Here is a 23,602-nt window from a genome sequence, read left to right on the forward strand (position 1 = left end):
ATGGCCGATCATTATAGGTTTTAGACAGTCGAGTATCACTTTGTCATGTAGCAGTGATTTGTATTTCGTTTAAACAATTATCTTGTATGTTTAATTTTCCAATTATCCTACTTTAGCGTTATCTTGATAATACCATTACAGAATGGGAAACGACCATATTTACATTGTAGAAGTACAGAAAATGAGATTATGGCCACATTTCAAGGGGCGTGAATGACTTAACTGAACGATATTGACAGTGGTTAATACACTGGTTTATCCTTGATCTGTGATTTTTGTTGCTGTTCTTTTAGTAATAATAATTGATTAATTATCAAACATTTGTTTAGAGTAAGGACTTTTGTATTTAAGAAATATTAAAAACTGTTTGATGAAAATTTGAATTTTTATTGTGAAACATGTCAGATTGTATTTTAGTTGGTTTTTCCCTATTTTAAACTTTCCATTTCTCTTGGAAAAAGGGTTAAGAACTTAAGACTATGTGAAGTGCTGATCCTTTTCATGTTAAAAAGCAATTTAAGTTCCTCGTATAATTTTTGTTAAACTAGAATTACAAGATTTTTGATTTTGCTACTACATGTATGATTTATTGGTATAACTTCCTTTATGGTTTTCAGTCATTAGCAAAATATTAATAATTAACATAGTGCTTGGTACATAAAACAGACAAAAATCTTTTTTGTTGTTTTTTTTTTTGCATAATTATACTACAATTTCCAATGAATGAACTTTGTTCTCTTTACTAGTCATTAAAATGATCCTAATTTAACTTTTGAATGCATACAGTTTTTTTTAAAACTTAACACCCTTACGACAGTTTTATGTAATAAGCAAGAAGAAAGCTAAAACAATGATTTGCAATCTTTTGTACCAGAGAACAAGATTGTCATTTCATACACTTTATTTGCCCAAATTAGGAAATAACAGGTTTATTGGAGAGGCAGGACAAAGATTTGTAAAATAAAGATTTACGAGATGGGTTTTCAAAGGGAACACATCTCTCATACAGTTATATCTACATATTTATGGACATAAAACTGTCCTTTTAACTAATTTTACATTTTACTGATGTTTCAGTGAAGTCAGTCTTTGCTTGTTAGAAATTAAGCAAGAATTTTGCAAGTACCGTTACTTCTGATTTTGAAAATAGATTGAAATGTGGTGCAAAATTGCTTCATGATCTGATTTCTTAATTAATGCAATGTTTCTGCATCGTCAAAATTTTATGATTTTATGCAAATTTATTCCGAACAATTTTATTGTCAAAAATGATAAACTTTAATGATTAAATGATAGATAGGAGTTGAAGTTTGTTCACAGCGGAAATATGAATATGGAATTATCTTAGGCTTTGGCACTAACTTAACTCATGCAGAAAATATGTAAGATTTTGATTTTTTTTACACATTATTTCGTGTTTATTAATAATTATTGTCACTTCAGCAGCAACAATTTAGAAGACGGAGGTTTCGTATACAAATCATTTATTTATTTATTTATTTATTTATTAAAATATGTTTGTTTTAGCCTTCTACAATTTTTGACAGCACCATTAAATTTAAGCATTGCATGAAAGTGCTTAAAATTATTAATTGCAAACAACACTTACCAAAAAAGATAAAAAAAAAAAATGTGTTATTCTATGTAAAATTTAATATTTGATAATATACATTTTCAGGTGAATTGTCAAACTGCATGTAAAGTTGATGGAGAAGGATTGAACCTTGCGGGACACCAAGTGGAACAAGAAACATCTGAAACATGCAAATGTGATAGATCAGGTGGCGGGAATCATTAAAATGGCTTTCTTTACGAAACATTAAGACGGAACAAGGAATTGCAATAGAGCTCGTTTTTGGTGCTAGTTTTGCAGTTTCTTCAAAATCTCCAAGAGTAGACATTTTCATCATTCAAGATGTTTTGTAGCTGACCTCTTTAAAGGAAAAGTATATCCCATTTTCAGCATTTTAAGACACTAAAAAGATATTGAAGGAAAAATATTTGGTAATGATTGTTTGAAAAAAGAGACCAAAATTAAACTCTGAAAAAAATGGCTCTTACTAGCGGGAGAAAACTTTGTAAACTTGATGCTATTTGTGCAAAATTGAAGCAAATTAGTAGCAAGGAACAAACAAAACAAGATGAAGAGAAAGCTGTAATTAATGATAGAAATAATGTGGCAAGAAACAGAGAAGACATAGTTGAAGAATTGCCTACAGATCTGTCTGTGAAATGCGCTAATAATAACATAATTGGAAAGGCTGATTTGAACACATTAGATGGTGATAATGTAGACAGCAATGGGCTTGATTTGAGCAAAAGAGTAAAGATTGATCCACCTACTGAAAATAATCATGAAAATGGAGTTAAAACAGTAATTGTGAAAAAGGATTATGAAACAGATGTTGCTAATGATGCTGAAGATAGGAGTAGTGATAGATGCTTTAAATCTGCTATCGCTGATAATAGTAAAGGAAAACCAGTCATGGGATCAGGACGAAGAAAAAGAGCTATTCCAAGAAGTATTTCACAAGTAAGAGACTTTTATGATAATGTTGACAGTAAAGATGAGTTAGCAGAATATGAAATAAATAATCAGAATACCAACTTTCCACCAGAAGATGCATATGAAAGTGAAAGAGACACAAGTGGGTCTGGTCGTGAATCACTTTCTCATTCCAATGACTTTGGTAATGAGGAAAGTAATTTGTCACTTTCGAATAATTCTAAATCTTTGGGCCATTCCGGTGAATCTTTGAAGTTGAGATATTCTTCTGACTTTGACAGCAGCAATAATATATTAACCCCTCTTGATCTCAGTATTAGTCGCAGTAAAGATGATGATGACTCCATAAATGGGTATTTGTCGAGTGATGAAGATGATAATGTTGATGCAGATGATGACGATGAAGATGACTTTTTCCACCCTGATAGAAATCTAGTCATTGATGAGAGTAAACCGACAAGTCAAACTTCTGAGCATTCATTATCGAATGCAACCAGTGCAAGTCAAAGGTATATCGGCAGCGAGCAAGCAGCCCACCTTAAAGATTATGCAGAAAGCACAATGAATGAATTGATCTCCATGTATGGTTTTGGTGGTGTAGCTGGTCATCATAATGATATCGCAAAACAAGTGCCAATGAAGAACTTCAAAACCATTCTCCAGCATTCGCCTCAGGACCAAACATCACCAGGCTCCACAAGATCATCAGTATTGACCAGTTTTAGTAATCAGCCAATGAGCAGTGGAGATGAGGAGTCACATGATGGTTCTACACCAATGAAAGGCATCTATGCAAACTACGTAAACTCCACGTTGGGTGCTTCCAGCAAAGTTCAAGGTAAAACTTTTATCCTTAGAAAGTGATTTTTGTCTCCTTTTCATGGGGTGAATTTTGTAGTTAATATCCTTACACCTACCTTGATATATACCATGTAATTTTACTCATTGATCTAGTCTTGCATTGTAATAGACTCTGTCACAGAATCTTTTGCTGTTCTGATTTTTGTAGCCTAGTTTCAAGCATATAGAAAGACATGACAAAAATGTTCTTAAAGCAGGATAATAGAAAAATCAGATTAACCTCAGGAAAGAAGCTGTTATAACAGTTAATTCACTGACTTTTCACTCTAGCGTAAATACCCATAAAATAATGTGCAGTTTTGTTTTAACACCCCCTCACCCTCACCCCCCCCCACACACACACACACTTTCCTTGGATAACCTGAACCATGGGGGTGTATTGTACACGGGTTTAAACAATTTTCCAGACTTTTTTTTTTTCTCCAAAATCTGTTACTGTCTTTCTAAAGTTAAAATATGATATTAAAACATCTGACACGTTAAATATTCAAAATAATGTCTTAAAATTAGCGTGAAAAGTGCTGTTCACTTTAATCATGGTCAGATATCTCAAAATTAAGCACACGGACCTATACATTTTATTTCACCACATTACAGGCCATATTTTTATTTACAACTGTGGGAAGTTTCATTGAATTCTACATTTTAGAAAAATTTCTATTTACGAAAATGTTATGAAAGTTACGATTTTCCCATAGACTTCCAATATGAAAAATTGCGTGAGGTCCATTTTTTTCAAATCAGTCTAGCAAAAAATCAAGCACACGACCCTATCTTTTTTATTTGCTGAATTTTCTAGGTATATTCTGAAGTTTTGAAAAATCGGAGTTTAATCAAATTCTACATTGTAGAAAAACTTTCGATCCAAATGTGCAGAATTACCTTAAGAAAGAAATATGAAAAATCATAATTATTATGATTGGGTATTATTTTTAGCACAGATCAAACTGTCAACAGCAAAACTGACACAAGGTGACTCAGAAGGACTTTCCATCTATGTTTACATTTTAATACATTTTTAGTTTTGTTCCCTTCCAGTCGGACTGGAAAACTATTTTTCCCAAGATTTGAGGCTTGAATCAGGTGTGCGCATTATTAATACATTGGTGTGCATGATATACGAGTATTTAAAATAATTGATATTTAATGCAGGGATGTATATATGTAAGGTGAAAGAAATACGTAAAAAGCAGCCTATTTCAACTTAATAATCATGATACGAATTATATGCGGGCTATTATATGATTCAAATGTTTTCTGAGCGTAACTGTTTTGCAGTTATTAAAGTTATAGGAACTTACATAAGTGACTGTATCTAACAAAATCAGGCTTTAAAAGTCATTGCCAGACAATATGTTACAAAGGGTTAATCTGTAATAAATCATATAATAACTAAGTGCAAACAGGAAATTGGAAAAGATGGTATATAAATATTTCGGTAATATCTGAAAATGGCGTACATGTCAAGGTAGCAAAATAACAATCACCTTGACCTTTACCATCCTAAATTTCTAAAATGGATTGGTCTATCATTCAATTTCGGAAGTATCACTTCTTATTGAAAGGGGTGTTCATTGAAAGTTTCCTGACTGAGTAGCGAACAGCCCAGACCATGATCAGCCTGCAGGCCATAAAGGCAAAACCACTTGCTGCCAGCAGGCTAAAAGTCAATATGAAATTATATATTTGTCTCAGTTAAACTTTCATTAAAATTTTTTAACATCAGTGTTGACAATTTTTTGGCTACCACTGATCCGGAATCTCCCTACAAAAGTATAAGGTCCACAGAATGATAGTCTTTCTAAAATATACATTATTTCAATAAATGATTATGGCAGTATAGATCAGTTTTACGTATATTCTCACGAATAGAACTTGTTTAAACTTTTTATTTTATTTCTAAAATCTGTCAATAAAATGAAAGCTTTAAACAAGTTTCTTTCTTCTTTTTGCATATTTGTATACAAGCAACTCTTAAAGTGTCTACACACAGATTAAACACCATGGAAGCAGTTCAAAACACGAACAAAAATGTTTTGAATATATAATTTTATAATGTAGGTCTTTGTCACTTTGTAAATACAGAGAATTGGCAGAAAAGTTCAAAAACACTTTTCAAATTTGTAAAGAATAAAATTTCGAAATAATTAAATTCAGAAACCTTTAAATATTATATAGACAGATTTTTCTAAAAAAGAAATCAGATCTTATATGTGCAAATTAGACTACAGCAGATAATTGGAGAGAAAAAAATCATTGCACATAATTAGAAAAATTATTTTTATTTTTATATAAGAATTATATTAATTAATTGCGAGAAAGGTGTATCATCTGTCATTTATTTATTTCTGTTAAATTGTCCTGTTATCTGGTTCTACGTGATATCCAACAGCTGTATTCAGACATACTGCATCAGGGGGAAAAAAATGAAATCATTTGTGGCCATAAAACAAATTAACAAGTATGCCTTTTTCTCTCTTCTTTTTTATTTATTTTATATTCATTTTTTGTATTTAAGGAACACTGATAGCAAGAAGTTCTGTTTTGAGGCAAAACATAGAAAGTATTGGTTTCTTAACCTTTAGCCTGCTAAATTTCTAAAATGAACTCGTCCGTCATTTAATTTGGGCAGTACCATCTTGGTCTGCAATGGTCGCAAAGGCAGAATCACTTGCCACCAGCAGACTAAAGGTTAATGATGATAAAAAAAGTTTCAGATAATTTTAAGTTGTTTTTCTGTGTGTCCACATGTGCATCTTTTTCGCCATGTTTCTAAAGCAAATGAGAAAATTAATTGTTCCCTTATCACATTATCTAATGCGGTCAAACGTGCTTGAGAGACCATATCTGTTTAGAGACCAGTTGCATTAAGAGATTCCTTATTAAAGGACAAATTTAAGTTCCCTTCCAGATTATGTTATTTAAATTTTAGTCCTTTAGAAAGTTCCACTCATGAGTTGTTGTTGTTTTTTACAAAAAATGATTCAGTGTGTTAGTTCTTTGCAGAATAAGTAGAAAATCTTTCTTACTGCATTCTTAGATTCTACAAACAGAAAACGGTCATGATTTTGAACTAGAAATAATGCAGCTGAAAATATCATACTCATAAAATGCTATCTTAGGTAAGACTGTTTATTTTTTAGCTATGCTATCTATTTTAATAATTTTAATGTTTTGATATACATTATATGGAGGCATGTTTAAAGCAAGAATTCTAATTCCGTATCAGGTTATCAAGCCATGTCTTCTGCTAATGTTAATTTCTGTCTTGCCAAACTAGAATTGTCCGATCACTGTGATGATGCCGAGGATAGATATCCAGGAAACAGACTATAGTGAAGTGACATGTAGTACCAGTCGCATTATGTTATAATCAACTATGCATCTATATTTACAATCTCTTTCAATGTGATAAGCAAGAAAAATTATCTTAAATTCGTATTGGCTTGTTAATGACAACAGTTTTCTGTTTTCTCAACCCTTGGGACAATGTGGACAACAAACCTTGCTTACATTCGCCACTGTCTCTCAGGTAGGGAACAGGCAGAATTGTAAGATCCTTAAACTGTACTACCTACAAGTTTTGTCAGATCAAAAAGGATATAATATATAAGAGCTGTGATTTTTTTGGTCATTAAATTGTGATAAAATTTGTATTTTTTTTTTACTGTTGCACTGTTATAAATCATGTTATGGCAAATCTGTTCCAATATATATATACATTCAATAAAATATAGTTAAAGTTATACATTTATACAAAAAAGAGAGTAATAATTTCACGAGGGCACAGTCAGAGTGAATTATTTCATACGACGTATAACCGCCCGAGAGTATAAATAGTGTTCAAACACGGTTTTGCTGTAAATTATTTCGATTCTAATGTATCTTTTATCGTAAAATTTAGATAAAATATTACAGAACTTTTTATTGGCGCATGTATAGCACCAAATGGTAGGTTGTTACGCTTTTTTGTTTATAGACGCCAGGACCAGAAACGGTAATATGTTTTGCGGAATAGTTCCATTAGTGTGCAAGTGATGGCAAAATTATTCTGCACAGCTAATAACCAACTCCGTGTGTGTGTAAATTTATTAAGACAGTTATGCTATGTGACATTTACTTGTAAACATGTTTTTAAATAAAATATTTGATCAGATTTGAAAGCACTATTTCTCGATGCGTACATGGTGCTAAATATCACGTTGACGTGACGTCAGCATAATATCGTTGTGATGATTAAAGCATTGTTGGTCATATTAGAATGTTATGATATATACATTATTATAGAGGCATGTTTAAGAAAGAATTCTAATTCTGTATCAGAATATCAAGCCATGACTTCTTAAAATACAATTGTTAATGTGTCAGTTTCTGTCTTGCCAAACTAGCATTGTCTGATTACAGGCTGAGGATAGATATCCATTGTCTTTCCCCAAGGAAATACAGCCTATAGTGAAGTGACATCATGCAGTACCAGTTGCATCATGTTGTAATAAACTATATCTATCTATCATTTTCAATCTGTTTTATTATAAATAATGTATGACACCAGAAAAATGGTCTTAATCCTTGTCATGCTGGACACGATTGATTCTGCCTTTGTGACCAGTGCAGATCATGATCAGCCTGCACACCCGTGCAGTGACTGCATGCAGTCTGATCATGATCTGCACTGTTCGCCATTCAGTCAGTATCATTTTGGTATGCACCCCTTTAACAGTTAATGGTACTGTCCAAATTGAAATAAGGGCAAGTTCATCATAGAAATTTAGCAGGGTAAGGGTTATATGTCTGCTTGTAAATGACAGTTGTTTTTCCAACCGTTGGGACAGTGGAGACAAGAAACCTTGCTAATGTTCGGTTTGTCATTCCCACCTGTCCCTAGGGGTGAGGACGAACACTGTCTCACACAGGCAGGCATGTAAAATCCATCCTTAAATTCTACCTGAACTGCCTTAAATTTTTGTCAGATCAGAAGGGATATGATATTTAAAGGCTGTGATTTTTTTTTTGTCTTCAAATTTTGATAAAATTTGTAATTTTTCTTTATTTTTCTTTACTGTTGCATTATAAAGCATGTTATGGCAAATCTGTTCCAATATATACATTCAATAACATATAGTTAAAGTTATACATTTATACAAAAAAGAGACAAAATCTATAGACATAGATCTATACAATGGAATAGAAATTCAGATAATACACAAATATTGAATTTTACAAGGATCATTTTTCTAGATATTGGTAGTTTCCAAATTCTATAACGATTCATTAATTTTTGCAGATCGAAAATTCTAACAGAAGTATTGAACTGTGAAGTATTGAACTAACTGTCTATGGGATGTTGCTATGGTATTTGATAAACAAACTTAACTTCTATGTATATTTAATCTATCTACAAAACTATTTAAGTATAACGTTTTGAATAGGTTCAGAAAAAAGCACTCAACTAATAAATGTTACAAATTTTTTATAAATACAAAAAAAATCGATGTTTTGTAACATGAATCCTTAAATTTTGACAAAGTTGCAGATTTTTAAAAAAAAAAAATGCATGTTTAACGTGTTTAAAATTTTGAACTACATGTTACTTATAAATATAGAAACAGCTTTAGTGCTAGGGGTAAAAAATAACATTAGAATCTTTCACTGTTCGTACCCCTTGGTGCAGATAGGAATATCCGACTCGTGGGTAACTGTTTAGGCGGTAACGAGTCTGTGCCAGATTACCACAAAAACATTCACAAGAGCTTGATATTTCCTGTCCACCTGTACTAGTGGGGATAGATTCTTTTCCTTGCAAACTATATTCTTCAAATAAATAGAAGAAGTAAAATTAATGTTTTTCTTTACCATGGTAGTAACTATTAGTAAGACAAGTTTTTCAAGCACTGGCAAAAACACATGGAAATCCTGTCCGTCAAGAAAATCATAATAGTTGTTTCACACTGGGATATTTCAGTCCCAAATAACAAAGATAGACTAATATAAAAGCTTCTTTTTTTTTTTCTTTTTTTTATGAAATTTTTAAGACACCAGTGGTCTTTATTCTGAAAAATAAACAAGTATTCAAAGTATGTAAATGTTGCTGTTATTTTTCTGTAGCATGATATAATTTTGTTTTTAATATATAACGCACGATAAGAATGCATCTTCTTTTTTTCTGACAAATCGACTGAAAAGTTCGATCATATTGTATTAAATGACATACCTATTTATGGCTTTGAGGTTTTTACCAACATGATGTTTATGAAACAGTTTTAAAGAACAAAAACATATATCTTTTAGTTACCGAAAGAAAGTATGTAGTTTTGATTGACAGGTGTACCTTCGAAATGTAATTTATTCATAACAAGTTGCATGTAGAATCTTGCAGCTTTTAAATTGATAAAAAGTAACGCTACTGTCATTATTTGAGGACAATTTTTATAATTCAGAACAGTAGAAATTTACTTATTCAGTTTCATGCTTGGGAATAAATTAACAAGAAATTGTAGACTTGAAACTGTTGTTTTTGTGAAAAAGCATAATGAGAGAGTTTTAATATTCATAGAAGTGAAATTGTGTGATGTCTTCAAAAAAACAGCCACCCTCATTGAATAAATTGACCAGTTTAAATTTGCAAATTTTGAAGATGTAGCATGAAATCAAAATTAAATGCAGTTTTTGACTCCTGCCCGTTCAGACATGTATGCCTGTCTGATAAAAATATGTGAAGGTAACTTAGTATTGTTTGTTTTAACAAGATGAAAACTTTTTATTTCAAAGTTAATGTGTCCCTGAATTTGTTAATTTTGTCTTTTTTTATTTTCCTTGTTTTGTTAAATTGATACAGAATCTTTTTGCATAATGTGTGGCTATTTACCATTTTGGTTGAAAAACACAGTTCAGCAAAACTTCTTTATATAATTTCTTAATTCAAGACCCATTGTTTTTTCTCTATTCAGAATAATGATTATTAACCCTTATCATGCTGGACAGGTTTGATTCTGCCTTTGCGAACAGTGTAGATCATGATCAGCCTGCATATCCGCCATTCAGTCAGTATCTTTTTAGTAAACACCCCTTTTAACTGTTAATGGTACTGTCAAAATTGAAAGATGGACAAGTTCATTATAGAAATTTAGCATGGTACAGGTTAAGTAGTTGGTAAAATTAAAGCTGCATGCTAAAAAGTGTGGTATCAGTCAAAGAAAATTGTGTACGGAAAGAGCCGTTCTGAAAATGTCTTTATTGATTGGTTATTGACATGTTTTAATCATGTTTGGTGTTATTTGATAAATTATTAAAGGTAGTTTGAAAGGAATCTTTGCATCAATTGTTAAGGTTCTATGGCAACCAAGCAAAATAATAATCAAAATTTATTGATATTTACACAGTTCAGTGTTTTTGGATCGATCTAGCTACAATGACAGACGTCACAAGAATTAGAATGTCCGAGGATAGGTTTATTTCAAGATGGTAATTACTGCAATTTAGGTGATATATTCAGTTTTCATGTAAAAATGAGAAATAGCCTGTTTTAAGAAGACGTGGCAGTATTAGAACTAATAAGTCTTCTCTGGCTCAGTTGTTAGTGCACTGGCTCCACAAGCATAAGTTCTTGGGTTTAAAACCCCAAACCCCAACCCATGGTCATTGGTCCATCCTAGAAACTTCATGCTGGTCTTGTAGTGTTGTCAATATGATATCTATTAACCTTTAGCCTGCTGGCAGCAAGTAATTTTGCCTTTGCAACCAGTGCAGACCAAGGTCAGCCTGAACATCCATGCAGGTTTATCATGGTCTGCACTGTTCACTATTCAGTCAGTAAATCTTCTTTGAACACCCCTACAAATAATAAATGGTTCTGCCCAAATTGAATGATAAACCAGTCCATTTAAGAAATTTAGCAGGGTAAAGGTTTAGTAGCAACCTTGGAACTTTAACCTGGATGTGCCTAATTTACTCTGTGTGTTAAATGAAGTATTAGGGAGTACAAAATACAATGTCCAGTCCATTATATGATGTAAGTGTGAAATTACCATTGTCCAAGAACAGAAAGTTATGTACTTTTAAACTATTATAATGCAATTATTGCAAATCCAGCTATTTTGTGAATTTAAATTTTACTTAATGAAATCTTAAGTACAGGCTTGTGCCACAAAATAGTTTAAAAATAATTCCGTAGACACCTTTTCTGTCATTTTCATATGCAGTCACCACTACCTCAGTGTCACAAGAAAGTGAGAAAATAGGTATTTGCTCAAGTTATCCAGGATTTTGTGCAAACTATATATAAACATAGAAAATATAAGGAAAATGGCAGGATTGCATAAATTGCAGAAGAGAGACTGGGTACTAGCAATTAATGCTTGAGCGAGTGGCATTTCACTGTATTGATTTCAGCATTTTACGGTAAAACTAATGATACATGATGATGTTTATTAGGAAAGTTACGGTTGGTTCAGGTTCCTATAATTTTCTACCTGTCAATAGTTCTTGACCATAAATCATTCTAGACAAGAATAATAAAAAAATTATAAAGGTCTTTGTTGGGTTTAAGAGAAAAGTTTTGTCAGTAGTCATGGTAACTGTCAATCAGAATTACTGGAAATTGGTCCTGAAGTTGACAATACCAATTTGAAATAGACAATAATCAATTAACAGGTGTTTGTCTGCAATGAAATAGCAAACAAATGAAAACTGGCAATCGCCCACAAAATTTATGTACGTAAATAAAAATTTACTGTTTTAGACATACTCATGATACTGTTTGATTTATACTGATGGTACAGAGGGACAGACCGTGACTACTTCAGTATCACACATTATTTCTTTGTATCCATGTTTGCAAATTTTTTGGAGATTTTTGCAAAAAAAGAAGTATTGCTGTAAAATGCTTTCTTAACACTTTTTCTCTTACTTTTATTATGATTCTGCCAGGCAAAAACAGATTAGCTATGGCCATTATAGTATACTTCAATTACAAAGTAATGTTAAGTCATTTGTATGTAATCACTCTTCACCTTTCAGAGAAAAAAATGTATTTCAGTTTTGAATATTTGATTATTTCATTTTTTTTTTCATTTCTGAAAAGAAATAGATAAGTAATCTTTTCCTTGAAAATTTATAATTGTTTATATATTTGACAATTTTTATCAAGCACAAAAAAAAAAACAATGTGGAATTTTTCTTGAACTTAAAATAACTGCCAGTTGTATAGATGTCACTGGTGGCTATAATGTAACATTAAATTCTTTATGAGTAAATTTCATTGTATAATAATCTCACCTTTGATGTGATAAGTTTAAACAATGGCATGAAAATGAAATGTGGGCGGGACTTAATCAAATAATTTTCCTTTGTAGTTAAGGTAACACTAGTAAATCGCGAAATTACAAACTTAGGATGTCCAAAATTTATTCGACATAATGAATAAATCATTAGTTTGACAAGAAAACACACGAGTCATCTCTTTTATCTTCCTAAACTACAGTAAAAAGTATAATTTTTGTCATAAAATTATAATTTATGTGGTCCCGAACGGGCCATGTTTTATTGTAGTTTATACAAGTTCTGAAGAAAATCTCGAAACTAACATTTCCTGTGTTGCTTCAAACAACAGTGAACTTAGTTTTGATAATTTAGGGTAATAAATATTAAAATGATACACTTTATTTTTGGTGACAGTTGCTTTTTCCTCTACGAAGGCACGTTTTCCATTGATTGGTTTAGAGTTTGCGCAAAATGCCCGCTTCTCACCTAGATGGATCAACTTACGAGCTGGCTTGTGATGCATAAATCCGAGATAAATAATTAATCATATCAGCGTAATTTGGTAAATTATGTGTTTTTCTATGATTGAAGGTTTTAATTTCTCAAATTTGCCTGACTTTTTTCAGCTAATTTGTCTTTCTTCATAACAATTACATAGCATATAAAACAGGATCGTCATGAATAAAACCGAGAGTTTGGTGAAAAATGTATATAAGTGAATAATTTATTATACCAAATTAATTCAAATTACCTAACTTTTCATTCAATAGTGAAACTTTTCTCATTCATTTTGTATGATTTAGAAAAAAGAAGGAACACCAGTATTAAAATTTGTGAGAAAGTGACATTCTTTCCACTTATTTTTAAGTAAACAGAATATAATGCATTTTAAAATAAATCAGAAATTTTCAGAACTTGAACTCTGTGTTCAGACATTATTCTGTCTACTAAAAACTTTTCAGACATGGTTCAGTCTATTTTCAGACATGTTCAGACTTGTTTCAGAAATATTCAAACATATGTTTCTGAAATATTCAGAAAAAGGTTTTGTGTGTGAGGACATCTTTTGTGGATCTTAATTAAATTGATACCTAATTTTAAGAAATTATGTCCTTGATTCTGTATTTAGATAAGACCAATTTGGAGAGACTCTATATCATGTCGGCTTTTCACTCCTTGACAGATATTTTTTAGAAATTTTATCTCTCATGGGTTTATTCTTTCCGTAGTTGTTTTTAGTTAGTTAAATCCACAGTCTCTCTGTTTAAAGTCCATCACATTATTGTTCAGCAACAGGTCTTACTATCATCTAGACAACCGTCATATAAAGAAGTCCATTTATTCATATAAAGTTGGGTGGTGTGACGTTAAACCCAACAAAATAAAAATAAATAAATAAATATAAAGTGGACTAGAGTCACAGTATCAAAAAGTCATTCTCCTCCTACTAGTATTTAGTTCTGTATGGGTAAGTAACTTGTCATTACTGGAGCAATGATTTGAGCCGCACCATGAGAAAACCTATATAATGCATTAAATTGCGACCAGCATGGATCCAGACCAGCCTGTGCATCAGCGCAGTCTGGTCAGGATCCATACTGTTCGCTAATAGGGTTGTTTGAAAGGGAACAGTGTGGATCCTGACCAGACTGCGCCGATGTGCAGGCTGGTCTGGATCCATGCTGGTCCCAAATGCACTATGTTGGTTTACTCATGGTGCAGCTCATTTTGTAGGCTCTAAATAGGAAATTGTTGCAATATGAATGGTGAACAATTTTTACTAATGACTATTTATTAAACAAATAATCCAGAGCTCTGCCAGCATCATCATAAACGTCAAGATGGCTGGTAATGTTTTATTATAACCATGGCATGCATATTTAAAACATGAAAACTGAGTCTGATTTATTGTAACTGTAACTGACAAAAGCGCCAACCTGTGTTAACCTTTATCATGCTGGACACGAATGATTCTGCCTTTGCGACCAGTGTAGATCATGATCAGCCTGCACATCCATGCAGTCTGATCATGATCTGCACTGTTTGCCATTGTCAGTATCTTTTTGGTAATCACCCCATTTTACAGTTAATGGTTCTGTCCAAATTGAAAGATGATCGACAAGTTCATTATAGAAATTTAGCAGGGTAAGGGTTAAATGCCCGTGTGAAAAAGATTAGTTTAATCATATTTTATTGTATATATATACATATTTAATACACACACATACAAAAGCATAATAAAACATCAATGTAATATAACAAAAGGTGTGGCCAGAAGTTATAACAACATTATACGGGGGCCCTCCCTGACAAAGCAGACTATATGTTATTAGAAATACTGTGATATATGTGAACAATCAATCAGGAATTGAAAAAGAAAAAAGAAAATATAGTATGGTACTGCAAAAAAAAACAGCAACAAAAAAAAAAAACATTTATATATTACAGAAAAGCGAGAAAAAAAAAATGAACTTCATGAATTTATTCATGAACAAATTCATGAAATAGTTCATGAATAAATATTCATGAAAGTCAAAATTTATGTTTCATGAATTTCGATACTGGTATTCATGAATTAAAAATAATACATGAACAAGTTCATGAATATTGAAATTCATGAAACATAAATTTTGATTCTCATGAATTTTATTTCATGAAGAAGTTCATGAATATCGAAATTCCTAAAACATAATTTTGATTTTCATGAAATTTTAATTCATGAACAGTTCATGAATATTGAAATTCTGATACATAAATTTGATTTTCATGAACTTTAAATTCATGACTATTTCAGGTTGTGAAAATTTGACATTTTAAAAGGATTTTATAGTTTTTAAAATGAACGATTTATGACAACACCATAATTACTTACTTGATATTCAGTATACTCATGTTCCTTTTAAACCATTCCTAACAGTAGTATGATAAATATTTCCTTCTTACTTGCTGCACAAACTTCTCAAAAATTGCTGAATCACATGTGCAAAAAATTTCCCAGCATGCAACAAAATAATGGAAACTGATCATGTGACATTATGAATTTAATGTTCATGAACATTCACAAACAGTTCATGAACTTATTCATTATTGTAAAAGGTAATAAACCTAAGTTTTATGTTTAATGAATGAACAGTTCAGAAATTCACAATTGGGTTAAAGATCTGGCACTTAGCTAGAAAAAGGTTTTGAATTTTAGTACTTTTAATGAACCTGTGTTCATGAACAATTTCGGTTCTTAGTCTAATACCAACAGTAACTGTTCAGGAACTGGTAAAGTTCTGTAAGTTATTGAACTTTTGCAGTTTTTGAACCAATGGTCAAGAACCATCATTGTTCTAGAACCACAGTCTGAGAACTGTTATGCTGGTTCAGGAACAGTTCTTTAAGTTCTTCAGAAGTTCTTGAATGTTCAAGAACTTAATACTAGTTCTAGAAAATCTTTTACAGGGGAAAACCATAACCCTGTAGTTCCTGAATCACAATTTGAATCATTATCTGAATTTCATTTTCAAGTTCATGAATTTCTTAAATTATTTAATGGATTTTCTGAAATGTTCATGAACTACATTTACAAGTTCATGAAATGAAAGTAATATTCTTGAACTTGAGAGTTCATGAATTTAAGTAAGTGAACTTTTCCTTGTAGTTCATGAATTTTTTTGATAATTCATGAATTCTTACAAATTCATGAATAAATTCATGAAGTTCATGAACCTATTTCACAGGGGTTACGCAAGCCTTATAGGCTTGGGCATGACCATGGAAGAAATCCCATGGGATCCTGCTGATGTTATATATTATAATAGAAAAACAAGCATAACCCTGAGTAATAACATTTGCATGCGGGTGCTGCAGTTGTTGAATTGTGATGATTTGTTTCTTGTCCTGGTGTAGATCTCGAGTTACTCCCTGTTATATCTTAAGGCCCTAATATGTATGTCAGTATTACGCGACGTCTTTTAACGTCATGTCTTTTTATATACATGTCAACGTCATATCCGTTTGGTATGTTTTGATTTTATTATAATTAAATCTCAGAAGCGTTAACTGCTCTTGTTTTGAGTCTTAACACTCCCCATTAAATTTAATCTAAAAAAAAAGGCTTGACCCATTAGGAGTTTAGTTATTCCCCGTTAGTTTAATTTGCATAATTCTTTTTCATTCAGACTTCTCTGCAAAAGATGATGTAAGAATTGCATTGTTTTCCCTGTTTACTTTCCAGAAAAAATGATATTTTGTTTAAAAATTGGGATTTATATGAAATATTTAGAATGTTGCCTAAAAATGGGCCAAGTTAAGTTTTTGTCTGAGGAAAGTATTTTTAACTGCGATTTAAGAGAAATAGTTATCTATGTTGCCTTCTTTTCATTAAATTTTCTGAAAAAAAAAATTGAACTGAGTTATTCTCCTTTAATGCTTATTTATGTTAGATGAGAGTTATTCCCCTTAGTATTTTGACTCGGAAATCCCTGCTTTACGTTACTTTCCTTTATAACTCTATTGAAGGTTTCCTTTTTTCAAGATTTTTTTTATGATGCATTGCATGCACATGGCCTGTATACTGAATGAAATACTCTTTTCGTTTTCTGTCAATCAAAAATAGAGCACCGTCATTTCGGCATACATTAATTTGCCATTTCACGGTATAAACTCAAACGAAAGAAAATTATTATGCACATAACTAATATCATTTAATGTAACATTAAATACACTTACTAACTTTTTGAAAAGACAATCAAATATTCATAAAATTGGTTACAAAAAAATGTCAAATGATGAAAAATACAACCTATAGATTATTATAGAAGGAAATTGAGAGTGACCTGATTTGAATTAATTACCTGAATCTTGTCACTCAGAAATCTGAGTTAGGCGAAAATACTGACAGATACTATAAATTTCGGAAAGATTATATATAAACGTAAATTTTTCGTGTTGTTTAATATTCATCAAGCTTTGTTCGGAATATAAAAAGAAATCATTTAAATTTTCTGACAGCATTTGATGGTTTTATTTTCAATTCCGTCAAAGATGATCGAAGTTAGAGAAATAATATTGTTGCGTATTTGAGTTGTTGCACGTGCAGAAATTGACATTAATGTATTTACAGAACAAAAAAAAAACGCTACACGGTTCGGAATAACCTGCGATGTCTCTTGTTTTCCTGGATATCTGTTTTGAATTTTATTACAGAATATTGGTTTTTGTCTAAGTTTTTGTAGATGAATCGAAGCAATTATTTTTTGTCTAAATGAACTTATTTGATCTCGTTCTGCCCCCAAAAAAGAGGAAAACCGTCTGGTTCAAACTTTAAAATTATGAGATGTTTAACATAAATAAAAAAGGCAGAACAAGTGGCAAGCATAAATTTTCCCGAAATCTTTTACGTTTCGGTTTTAGTATGTAGTTCAGTTTTTTTTTCAAACTTAAAAGTTGTTTTGATATTTCATATATGGATGGTCACTTTTCAAGATGAAAAAACTACAAAGTGTGAACATCAAAGTAAGTTTAAAAAAACACATACTAATTGCCACTAACTTCAGTCTCTGCTTATTCCAAAATAAATGAATGATGCTGAATTTGCAATTTTTGGGCAGATTTATTTTTTTGACATTTTTTTTTCCTGTTGTTGTTTGGCATTTTAACAAATGATAAAGCATAGAACAGGGATTTGTTATTCTCAAAATTCAGGCCTTAAATGATACATGCATATAGAAACAAAAATGTAGATTTGCTATCTTGATTAGTGGCCATTGATACATTATGGAGGACAGTTTGGTATTTTTAAGGCGAATCAGCAGTTTGTCCATCTTTAATTACAGCCACTTATTTATGTTTAACCCTTATCATGCATGACTCGGTTGATTCTGCCTTTGCGGCTAGTGCAGATCATGACCTGCCTGCATGTCTGTGCAGTCTGATCATGACCAGTACTGTTCGCCATTTAGTCAGTATTTTTTTGGTATGCACCAGGCCCCTTTTGACAGTTTATCACCGGTACTGTCCAAGTTGAAAGATGGACAAGTTCATGATAGAAATTTAGCGTGGTAAGAGTTAAATAATTATGGTCATTTAAAAAATAATTAATGTTGCTGTTTGATTTAGAGCGATTGAGTTTAGTATACTACAATAATGAATCTAAAAAGTAAAATGGTGGATCAATATTTGAATAAACTAAAGTTTTTTTTCACCAATAATTTTTGTATGAATGCCTTGTACCAGCCCTTTATTTCAATATTACCAAAACCATTTCATTTGTATACGTATCAGATATCAATAAAAAAAAAAAAAAGCTAAATATACACGATTTCCACTTTTGGAGAATTTCCAAAATACCTGTAATCTTTCAAAAAATATATTGACTAATATTTGTCACATGCTCTAAAACTTGTTGTAAATTTGGAAATAAATCTTTTAGTAAATAGCATTTTTATAATCTCAAGTTTCGAAGAGAGATTTCTTGGGTTATTAATTCTTTATGTTTATATAGATTATTGATTTTAAATCTATATTGATCTTACAATAATATGTTAATACAGAATAGCGTATTTTAACTGAAATAAAAAGCACGATGTACATATTTAAGAGATTATCAAAGCTATTATTTAACTTTGATTTTCTAAAAATGTATCATAATAACATGAAAAAGAAAACAGCTTTTTATTGAACTGACACAACCATCTTTAGCTTATAGTGTAACATAAATGAAGCAGTCACTGAAGTGGCTGTTGGCATGTGGTTTGAATGCTGCACCTTAGATAACTGGCACCTAATTATGACTGTAAAAAAATGAATGATTATATCCATGAGATATTGTGCCACATAAATCGTATATGTTGACTCAGATCGGACAAAGCTTGGCAAGGCCCATTTCTAAAACCAAATTTTGTTGTTTTTTTTTTACTGTTTTTATTTGTGTTTGAGACTGTTTTTATAATGAGCTGATTGAAATTTGTTGCACGGAAGACGGTAATTAAAAAAAATTAAACTTTGTTCACTTATTTTCAAGTAGAGTAATATAAAATGAGTATGTTTTAACTTGATGGGACACTTTGGAGCAAGTGAAATTCAAGGTCACTGTTTTATTATTTTATCCATCCTCTTGCCCTTAATTTTCTTCATGTTATTTTTTCTTGCAAAATTGATAAGTAGACAACAGAATGCAAGAAATATATAATATGTTGGGGACTGTTGACTTAAATGTAAAAAATAATAAATGATATTTTACCCTAGTACCAAATAAATAAAAAAATGTGTATCAAGGGAGACAAACTTTGTTGTTTAACTTGATCACAGCAGTTAATGTCCTTGCCGTGTTCACACATACTTCCCTACATTTTGTTTGAATGCCAGATTTCCTTAATATTATCTGATCACAAAATAATATTTATTGTTTTCTCTACTTTCAGGTGGTGTGAAGACTCAAAATGACAGATTTACAACAAGTTCTTCTTTCATTAATGCCGTCTATAACAACAGTCCCGGACAGACTACCCCAGGACAGCTTTCTCCTGGTCTGCCCAATTACTCCAAATATCTTAAAAGGTATTGAAACTTTGTGTTGAATTAAATATTTTCCTTATAAACAACTGTAACTTTGAAAAAAATATTCATGGGAAATCAGAAGTATTTTAATTCTGTCACAGAAGAGTCCATACCATTGCTAACTTGTTCTATCCGTATGACTGACAACTTCTTCACATGGACCAGAGGTGGAGAACAGTGGATCTTCTATCAAGTTGCTATTGAAATCATACGTATCTCTTGGGGATCAAATTTGCAGTCTTGCGAGCTAACCGATCTTCAGTTGATGTAAAATAAATCAATTCAAAATAAATGGTTTTATATTTATATTACCAATGAAACATCTATTTGAAGGTTTTTGTAAATGTTTATATGACAAATATTACAGGTATAACAATGGAACAGAGTGTGGAGGTCAGCACTGTAATGATCTCGGATACAGGGAACACTATCACTGTATTGACTGTAGCTTCCAGGTGTTCGTCAAGAAGGAGGAGATGGTGCGGCATTACAAATGGCACAGGAAACGAGAGGAGTCCCTCCAGCACGGCTTTCTCAGGTTCAGTCCCCTAGACAACTGCACCAAGAGGTTCGGAAACTGTACGCATAATGGAAAACAGACACACTATCACTGTCTACAGGTAATATATCCATGTATATCACAATGATTGCAATACAATTTGAGTAAAACTACAAGTATTTTGTTGAAACAAGGAAGTTTTGTATTTAAGTGATTTGAATAAAGTTTACCTAAAATGTGAGTACATTTTTTTAAGCTCTCAAGAAAATTTATATTGAGTTTCCGGGATTAATTATACCCTTGCTTAAGTGTAGTGCTAAATCAATGAATACTGTCAGGAGGCTGATTAAATGTAGTGTTAGAGTAATGAAAACTGCTTCAATTTAATGAAATTTACAAAATCTTTCATTTCTAACTTTATTCAGTTTTTGCCAATGAACTGTGGCAAATAATGTAATAGAAACCAAGAAGTTAATTGGCTGATATTTCTACCTTAGCTTTTTTCAAGGAAAATTGTTTACATCTTTAAAATACCATTACTAAATAAGATCAAGTGTAGGAGGCCATGGGTACGCTGCCTGGCCGCATCATGCCAAAGACATGAAAAATGATACTACCAGTAGTAGCTGTTTTGTTTGGCACTCAGCATTAAGGGGGTAGTACTAGGACTGGTCAGCCCGGTGTCAGTATAATGTGACTGAGTGGGGTCTACAGCTTGATATTCCAGTGAGGCAGCACTATAAAGTTGGGTATTGTGCTCACTGCTACACGTAGACACTGTTGTTTATGTGACTGAAAAATTGTTGAAACTTAAACACACTATTGCATGCATACACACACTAAATAAAGGGAGACAACTATAAAAACTTTTAACATATATATTTATTATTATTATCCTTTTTAGAATGGATGTGACAAAGTGTATATCAGTACATCAGATGTACAGATGCATGCCAACTACCATCGTAAAGACTCAGCCATAATGTCAGAGGGTTTCCAAAGATTTCGTGCAACAGAGGATTGTGGAACAATGTCTTGTAGCTTCTATGGACAGAGAACGACACATTTTCACTGTCTGCGGCCAGATTGTAAATTCACTTTCAAAAACAAAGCAGATATGGGTAAGTTCATCCCCTGCATCTTTAAACAACAAGTTTATTGACATCAAATATGATGATAGATTTATAAAAGTTTTTATTTGTAGAAGTAATTTATCATTCAAATTCATCCAGATAATTTTTGAAAGGGAGATCTCAGCTACAAAAAATTGGTCTTATAGACAGAATTTTAAACTAAGAAATGCATTCTATTTGCTGTTGAAAATTGAAAAAGACAAAATGACTTTTTATAAATTTACACAAATAGGTATGAACATATCACTTTTCTTTCTTGAACCTGTATTTTCACTCACATTAAATTCTCTTGCAGAGAAACATAAGAGCTATCATCAGAAAGACGAAGTTTTGGGACGTGACGGCTTTAAGAAATTCATGAAGTACGAGCACTGTATGTTCCAGAGATGTCGCTATTCCAAAGTCAGCAATCATATACACTGCATTAGATCAGGTATTAATTTAGTTTATGTGAATTTAAGTTCTACAATTTAAATAAATCACTCGCGAAACCTCAATTTGTATTCAGATTTATTGTCATGAAGATATAACAGAATCTAGTTTCACTCTTTATGCTGAGCTTCAAACATAAGGAAGCTACTTAGTAGAGTTTTCCATGTCTGGTATGACATGATCAAAGCGTAAGCACACAAAGTAAGTACTCTACGAATAAGTAACTATGTTTGTGGTAGTAATTCCCTAGCTGATTTCAAAGTAAAATATATACATATCAAAATATGATATATTTGAAGGAAGAGGAAAGAAATATTAATTTTTAATTGTTATGATTATCAAAATGTCTTCTATTTTAGGCTGTGACTATGTATTACACTCCACTGCTCAGCTGTATTCACACAAGCGTAAACATGAGAGACGCGACTTCGAGAATGCGTATAAGAAGTACAGGGACAACCATCAACCGTCGCCACAGACAGCGAACAAACTGATCCTTCCTCGTACAGACTTCGGAACTATTCAGCAGTTAGCGACCCTAAGTGGCAGCCCGGTTATCCAGACACTTACCTCTGTAGCCAATATGCCGTCGGGACTGAAACGTCAGATAGATTGGGACCATCAGGAACCAATGGAGTTGACTAAAAAACCAAAGCTAGAACCTGGGTCAGATGTAGATGTCTCGGCTCCATCGACACCAAGTGCAAGATCAACACCTGTGGAGAAAATATCAATTAAAATGGAAACAGATGACCAATCAATGGATGACGAGTCTCTACACAGTGTGACTGACTCGCCTGATGTGTCACCTGATATTAAGTCACAATTAAGTCAGATTTACAAAGATGGAAAAAGTCTCAGTTTGAGTGGATCACTAACGCTGCCAATTCCAATGTTTTCTGGGAAGAAAGAACCAAACAGTGCAGAATTGCCAGTCCCATCAGCTAGTGTTAATATACCACTGAAGCCAGCCAGTAATCTTGGGAAAGGGGAGTCAATGTTTTCAGCAAGTAGTAGTCTTGGAAGTGCTATGCCAAGTACGCTTGGTGGTTCATTAGTCACGATGAACCCAGGGGCTTTATTGACAGTTCCAACAACATTCCATGGGCCCTCTACTGTACTTCAACCCCCTAAATCAGTGTATACAGAGAGAAGAGAAAAAGATGACTCGTGGAAGACATATCTCGTCAGGTGAGAAGATACTGTATTTATCATATAGTTTCTTAATGAAATATTGAGAAAAATGACAAACAATAATTCTTCTTTTTTTTTTTCATTTTACATATTTATTTTTACAGCATCTGTTTATTTTTTTACTGCAGTGAAATATATTTTATGAATTTTCTCCAGTTTTCAAGAACTATTTTC

General features: G+C 32.0%; 1 protein-coding gene across 4 annotated transcripts in view; it reads left to right on the top strand.

Annotated features, from left to right (window-relative positions):
- Positions 1–23,602, top strand: part of LOC123526565 (zinc finger protein castor homolog 1-like) — a 50,253-nt gene that overhangs the window by 16,091 nt on the left and 10,560 nt on the right. For all 4 annotated transcript variants that reach the window (XM_045305782.2, XM_053523062.1, XM_045305783.2 and 1 more), the window contains 6 exons: positions 1,679–3,344; positions 20,035–20,170; positions 20,538–20,790; positions 21,574–21,790; positions 22,098–22,235; positions 22,594–23,425. In XM_045305782.2, the coding sequence (XP_045161717.2) occupies positions 2,051–3,344; positions 20,035–20,170; positions 20,538–20,790; positions 21,574–21,790; positions 22,098–22,235; positions 22,594–23,425 (2,870 nt within the window). In that variant the 5' untranslated portion in view covers positions 1,679–2,050. The remainder of the gene's footprint in view (positions 1–1,678; positions 3,345–20,034; positions 20,171–20,537; positions 20,791–21,573; positions 21,791–22,097; positions 22,236–22,593; positions 23,426–23,602) is intronic.

This window comes from Mercenaria mercenaria, chromosome 14 (genome assembly GCF_021730395.1).
Source record: "Mercenaria mercenaria strain notata chromosome 14, MADL_Memer_1, whole genome shotgun sequence".
In the NCBI taxonomy this organism is placed as follows: Eukaryota; Metazoa; Mollusca; class Bivalvia; order Venerida; family Veneridae; genus Mercenaria; species Mercenaria mercenaria.